The sequence below is a fragment of the Pantherophis guttatus genome, chromosome 1, assembly GCF_059756535.1.
Source record: "Pantherophis guttatus breed Tessera chromosome 1, ASM5975653v1, whole genome shotgun sequence".
NCBI classification, from domain to species: domain Eukaryota; kingdom Metazoa; phylum Chordata; class Lepidosauria; order Squamata; family Colubridae; genus Pantherophis; species Pantherophis guttatus.
This window is the reverse complement of record NC_142063.1, coordinates 344,992,317-344,999,192: the sequence shown is the minus strand read 5'-3', so window position 1 is coordinate 344,999,192 and position 6,876 is coordinate 344,992,317. Positions and strand designations below refer to the sequence as shown.

Below are 6,876 nucleotides of genomic sequence, written 5' to 3'. Positions count from 1 at the left end.
GTATATAATAGAAAGAAAGAAAAAAGATATTGTGAGCTTGGGGAAGTAAAGGTGGGATGGGTTCTCCAAGTTTTGGAGAAATTTGGCAGCTTGTAAGACTTCCATGCTGCCAGAGGAATTCTGGGAGTTGAAGTCCAGAAGTCTTAAGGTTGCAAGTTTGTGAAGAGCCCTGACCTATAGTAGCATTTCTAAGCTGCTGTGGCCTAAAGGTGGAGCTCTTGCCTCACAATCAGGAGGTTGTGAGTTTGATCCTAGGTAGAGGCAGATGTAGGAGACCCTGCTTGGGCTGGGGGGTTGGACTAGATGACCTGTACGGTCCCTTCCAACTCTGTTAATCTTAATGCTAAATCTTAATCTAGATTTACCAACTGAGTGTAAATGGGTAACCAAGATGGATTTGAATATTTTTAAAGCTTCTCATGGTTGGGGGATGAATGTGTGGGGTGTCCCCCATCCAGCTGCCCCACACCTCGTATCCTGCCCTCACACAGACCCCCCCCCAAACAACCCCAACTCCACCCATGTTCACACAACCCAACCTTGGCTAGCTGGCGTCTGAGCTGCCCCCCAGAGGGGTCTTTTCCCTTTCGTCCCTCCCTCGTACCACCCCACAAAAGGAGCCCCAACACGGTGTCTGAGTGTCCCCCCCACCTCCCATTGGCCCCTCCCTCATTCCCACCCCCCAAAAGAGCCAACCCCGTCTGCGTTCACATGACCGGCTGGTCTCTGAGCAGTTGGGATCCTCTCCCAAACCCTGCTATTCCACCCCTTAAAAGAACCCCAAAACCCCAGTTGGAGGGTGGATGAGCAGGGTGTTCCCCCCAGCCTCCACCTTCCTCTTGTCCCTCCCTCCTGCCGCCCCCCCAAAAGCAACCCCAACATGGCTCATATTCACACAACCCTCTTGGCCCAAACTCCACTAGCTGGCAGCTGAAAGAGCAGGGATTACTCCCAGAATCCAGCGCCCCCTTCCCGTCTGCCTCTCCCTCATACTGCGCCCCCCCACAAAATAAACCCAACCCTGCCTACATTCATACAACCAAAGCTTGGCTGGCTGGCTGGCCACTGTGCCTGCCTGTGGTCCCACCAACCCAGCCCTCCCCCCATCTTCCTGTCTCCCCCTCCCTCGCACTGCCTCTTTAAAAGAAACACCAACCCAGGCTCCCCACCTTCCCCTATCCCTCCCTCACAACCCCCAAAAGGAACCTCAAGACTGGCTGCCTTCACACGACCCAAATTCCCCCCAGCTGGAGATGAATGCGGTGGGATTGCCCACAACCCAGTGCCCCCCCCTCATCTTCCCCCTATGCCTCCCTCCCACAGCCACTTTAAAACTATCCCCAAACCCAGCCCCCCTTTCCCTATCCCACCCTTGTACCCCCCAAAAGGAACCCTTAGCCGCCTTCACACGACCTCAATTCCCCAATGGCCCCAAATTCACCTCACACACACACTCCCCCCCTCGCCCCTATCTAAGAAACCCCCCAACTCAGCCCCCTCCTCCACTTTCTCCCTCATACCTCCCCCCAAAAGGAACCCCAACACTGGCTGCCTTCACACGACCCCCAATGGCTCCCAATTCACCTCAGACCCTTCTCCGTCCCTTTCAAAGAAACCCCCCAACTCAGCCTCCCCCACTTTCTCCTATCCCTCCCTCAAAAGGAACCCCAACACTTAGCCACCTTCACACGACCCCAATTCCCCAACTCAGCCCCCACCACCTTTCCCTCTGCCTCTCTCTTGTACCCCCCAAAAAGGAAACCTTAGCCGCCTTCACGCGACCCCAATTCCCCAATGGCCCCAAATTCACCTCATCACCCCCCTCTGTCCCTTTCAAAGAAAGCCCCCAACTCAGCCCCCTCCCCCCGTTTCTCCCTCATACTCCCCCAAAAGGAACCCCAACAGTGGCTGCCTTCACACGACCCCCAATTCCCCAACTCAGCCCCCCTTCACTCTCCCCTGCCCCTCCCTTGTAGCCCCCAAAAAGAACCCCAACACTTAGCCGCCTTCACACAACCCCAATTCCCCAATGGCCCCAAATTCACCTCATCACCCCCTGCCCTTTTCAAAGAAGGCCCCCAACCCAGCCCCTCCCCCACTTTCTCCCTCATACCCTTCTCCCTCCTAGCCCCCCAAAAGGCTGCCTACACACGACCCCCAATTCCCCATCTCAGCCCCCCTTCACCCTCCCCTTCCCCTCCCTTGTACCCCCAAAAAGGAACCCTTAGCCGCCTTCACACGACCCCAATTCCCCCAAATTCACCTCATCACCCCCCTCCATCCCTTTCAAAGAAAGCCCCCAACTCAGCCCCCTCCCCTCCTTTCTCCCTCATACCCCCCCAAAAGGAACCCCAACAGTGGCTGCCTTCACACGACCCCCAATTCCCCAATGGCTCCCAATTCACCTTGGACCCCTCTCCGTCCCTTTCAAAGAAACCCCCCAACTCAGCCTCCCCCACTTTCTCCTCTGACTCTCCCTTGTACCCCCCAAAAAGGAACCCTTAGCTGCCTTCACACGACCCCAATTCCCCAAATTCACCTCACACACCCCGCCCCTTTCACAGAAGACCCCCAACTCAGCCCTTCCCCCACTTTCTCCCTCATACCCCCCCAAAAGGAACCCCAACAGTGGCTGCCTTCACACGACCCCCAATTCCCCATCTCAGCCCCCCTTCACCCTCCCCTGCCCCTCCTTTGTACCCCAAACGGAACCCCAAAACTTAGCCGCCTTCACACGACCCCAATTCCCCCAAATTCACCTCACACACACACTCCCCCCCCCGCCCCTTTCAGAGAAACCCCCCAACTCAGCCCCCTCCCCCCCTTTCTCCCTCATACCCCCCCAATTTCCCCCAACCCAGCCCCCCCACCTTCCCCTCTGCCCCCTCCCCTTTTCCAAGAAACCCCTCCCCTCTCCCTCAGCCCCGCCCGCGTTCACACGACCAAGCTGACGCGCGACTAGCGAGCGGGCGGGGAAAGGGAGGGAGGGAGCGAGGGGGGGCGTGTCCTCCGCGCAGGAGGGCGGGGCGTCTCCCGGGGCGGGGCGGGGCCGGGTGGGAGGAGGAGGAGGAGGCGTGGATCGCCACGCGGGGCCCTGCGGCCGCGCGCGCCCCCTGGCGGCGGCCTGTGGGTCGGGGGCGGCGGGCATGGCTGCGCTGGCCGAGCTGCTGGGCGAGGCGCTGGCGGCGCCCGACGGCTCGGCGGTGGCCACGGCGTCCGTGCCGGCGAGGGGCGTCTCGCTGGTGGGGCTCTACTTCGGCTACTGCGGCGGGGGGCCCTGCGCGCAAGTGGCCGCTAACCTGGCCGCCTTCTACGGCCGCTTCCAGCCCGGCCCGGAGGGAGGAGACGCCGCCGGAGCCGCCGGAGGAGCCGCGGCCGCCCCGTCCCAGCAGCAGCGCCTGGAGATCGTCTTCGTCTCGGCCGAGCAGGAGCAGCCGCGCTGGCAGGAGGCGACGCGGGCCATGCCCTGGCTGGCTCTGCCCTTCGCAGACAAGCGCCGGAAGGTGAGAGGGGGGAGGGAGGGGGCTGGGGAGGGGTGGGTGGGGGTCCTAATGGGGTGGGGGGATGGGGGGGGTTGGAGTTGGAGGAGCAGCCCCCGCGACCCCTCCCTCCCCAAAGACGGAGTGGATGGCATCTCTCGGGGGTGGGGTGGGGAAGCCCCCCTCCCCCTTTTTAGAGTGCAGGGAATTAGGGGAGGGGGCGTCTTTGCAAAGGTAGGGGTCGGCATATGGAGGGAGGGAGGTGGGGGGGGATGAGGAGTCAACCCGGAGCCCCCTCCCCGGAAAAAAAAAGGAGTTATCCCCGTGAGGAAGCCCCTCTCCCCTTTTAGAGTGCTGGGAATTAGGGGAGGGGGCGTCTTTGCAAAGATAGGGTTCGTCATAGGAGGGAGGGAGGTGGGGGGGATGAGGACTCAGCTCGGGGCCCCCTCCCCTGGAAAAAAAACAGGAGTTATCCCCGTGAGGAAGCCCCCTTCTCCCTTTTAGAGTGCTGGGAATTAGGGGAGGGGGCGTCTTTGCAAAGATAGGGGTCGGTATAGGAGGGAGGGAGGTGGGGAGATGAGGACTCAACCCGGAGCCCCCTCCCCGGAAAATAAAAACGGAGTTGATCCCCGTGAGGAAGCCCCCTTCCCCCTTTTAGAGTGCAGGGAATTAGGGGAGGGGGCGTCTTTGCAAAGATAGGGTTCGTCATAGGAGGGAGGGAGGTGGGGGGGATGAGGACTCAGCTCGGGGCCCCCTCCCCTGGAAAAAAAACAGGAGTTATCCCCGTGAGGAAGCCCCCTTCCCCCTTTTAGAGTGCAGGGAATTAGGGGAGGGGGCGTCTTTGCAAAGATAGGGGTCGGCATAGGAGGGAGGGAGGTGGGGGGGATGAGGACTCAGCTCGGGGCCCCCTCCCCTGGAAAAAAAACAGGAGTTATCCCCGTGAGGAAGCCCCCTTCCCCCTTTTAGAGTGCAGGGAATTAGGGGAGGGGGCGTCTTTGCAAAGATAGGGGTCGGCATAGGAGGGAGGGAGGTGGGGGGGATGAGGACTCAACCTGGAGCCCCCTCCCCTGGAAAAAAACCGGAGTTGATCCCCGCGGGAAAGCCCCCCTCCCCCTTTTTAGAGTGCCAGGGAATTAGGGGAGGGGGCGTCTTTGCAAAGATAGGGGTCGGGATATGTATGGGGGGGCTTTACACCAAACAGGCGTCCCCCTCCTCCCAGGGAAAACGGAGTTGATCCCCGCGGGAAAGCCCCCTTCCCCCTTTTAGAGTGCAGGGAATTAGGGGAGGGGGCGTCTCTGCAAAGATAGGGGTCGGCATATGGAGAGGGGAGAGGTGGGGAGATGAGGACTCAACCCGGAGCCCCCTCCCCGGAAAATAAAAACGGAGTTGATCCCCGCAGGAAAGCCCCCCTCCCCTTTTAGAGTGCTGGGAATTAGGGGAGGGGGCGTCTTTGCAAAGCTAAGGGATTGTCACATGGGGGGGCTTTACCGACCTGGCACCCCCTCCTAGGAAAAAAACGGACTTGGTGGCATCTAGGGGGTGGGGAAGCCCCCTCCTCTTTCGGAGCACTGGGAATTAGGGGAGGGGGCGTCTTTGCAAAGCTAAGGGGTCGGCCTGGGAGGGGGAGATGAGAACCAGTCCAGAGCCCCCTCCCCAGAAAAAAAAACGGAGTTGATTCCAGTGGGGAAGCCCCCCCTCCCCTTTTGGAGCGCTGGAAAGTAGGGGAGGGGGCATCTTTGCAAAGCTAAGGGGGGCTGTACCAACCAGGCGCCCCCTCCCCAGGAAAAACAGAGTTGATCCCCCGCGGGGAGAGCCCCCTCCCCTTTGGAGAGCTTGAAACTGGGGGGGGGTGTCTTTGCAAAGGTAGGAGTCGGCATGGGGAGAGGGTTGGCAAAGCCCCCTCCCCAGAAAAAATGGAGTTGATCCTGGCAGGGAAGCCCCTTCCCCTTCGGAGCGCTGGAAACTTAGGGGATCTGGGCCCTCTTTGCAAAGAGTGGGTGGGGTCGGCAGGGGGGAGATAAGAGGAGGAGATGCCAACCAGCCCCGCTCCCCCCTCCCCAAAAAACCAGAGCCGATCTTGTAAAGGAAGCCCCCTCCCCTTTAAAATGCAGGGAATTGTGTGGGGGTCCCGGCCGTGCCCTCTTTGCAAAGTGGGGGGTCGGGTTGATGGGGAGGGGGCGAAGAAAGAGATGCAAAGCTGACTTTTGCCGCCCCTCCAACCCGTAAACCTTGGTGGGGAAGCCCCCTCCCCTTTAGGGTGGGGGTCCCGCCGTGCCTTTGCCCTGAAGTCCATTCTCACTCTTTGCAAAACGGTGTGTGTGTGTCGGGATAAGGGGGGGGGTTCTGCGGTGGGGAGGTACAAAGCTGGCTGTCACTCCCCCACCCCAAAATGGGACATCATTCCCGGGTGGGGAAGCCCCCTCCCCTGGGGAAGACCCCAGGAAAACTGCAGTCATGGCCCACTCACCCTTTGCAAAAAAGTGAGATGGGGGATTACGGTGGAATTGCATAATGGGCGGTGGGGTTATATGGAGGGGGGGGTCTATCTTTCAATCAAACAGTTCTAGATTGCAATCCCCCCTCTCCTGATTTCCCCCCCCCTTTGCCCCCCAATTTGGGACCCCCGAATGATCCTATTAAATAGTCCCTTTTCCTTAAATGGCAATCAAATGGAATTTTTTTTTTTTTTTTTTGGAAAAAAAAATAATCATAATTCTGCATCCTTGTTTCTTGGGGTGGGGGTCTTTCCTTTGCAAACTGGACCTGCCCTAATTCTGGCAAAAAAACCCCACAAGGGAGCGTTGAAAAAGAGGGTTCAAATTGGGGTTCCTTTTCATGAAAGGATTTTTGGGGGAAAATCTGCAAAAATTCGCATCGCTGTTTTCTCCCTTTTGCAAAGGAGAATTAAATGGCATTTTAAAAAAAAATAAAATTGGTCGGAACAGTTGAGGTTAGGGCAAGCTTTGCAAGAAAACAGAAATATTGAGCTTTTTCTCCCTTTAAAAAAAAACAAAAAATCTAGGTTCTATTATTTTCCATGATCTTCCTTAACCCTCTTTGATTTAAAGGTGAACTGATGTTTGATTGTCTCGCCCGTTGGCTTTGGAAACCCATGGTTCACAGCCGCGAAGGGCGGGGTAGTGGATGCCATTGTCCAGCAGCCATAACTGGGCGGAAAAAAAAAATCTGCATTTACATCCGTTCAGAATTCCTAATCTTGCTCAATTCCAATGGTGGATGGATGCAAGACAGCCTCTCCCACCCCCAAAAAAACCTTCCAATCCTTTTAATTTTTTGTTATTTTCTATATGGCTCTCCTAAGAAAATGCAGATTTTTTTTTTCCTTAGTGTTAAAAGATTGCTACGGATCGCAGCCGTCGTATATTGGGCGAGGTGT

The 6,876-nt window shown here is 57.9% G+C and overlaps 1 protein-coding gene across 2 annotated transcripts in view; it reads left to right on the top strand.

The window, feature by feature from the left end:
- Positions 1 to 3,046: 3,046 nt before the first annotated feature.
- The window catches only part of NXN (nucleoredoxin), a 100,085-nt gene continuing 96,255 nt past the window's right edge, over positions 3,047 to 6,876 (top strand). Inside the window, exon 1 of one of the 2 annotated variants that reach the window (XM_087883462.1) lies at positions 3,047 to 3,503. In XM_087883462.1, the coding sequence (XP_087739588.1) occupies positions 3,147 to 3,503 (357 nt within the window). In that variant the 5' untranslated portion in view covers positions 3,047 to 3,146. The remainder of the gene's footprint in view (positions 3,504 to 6,876) is intronic. The other variant, XM_087883463.1, reaches the window with a different exon arrangement.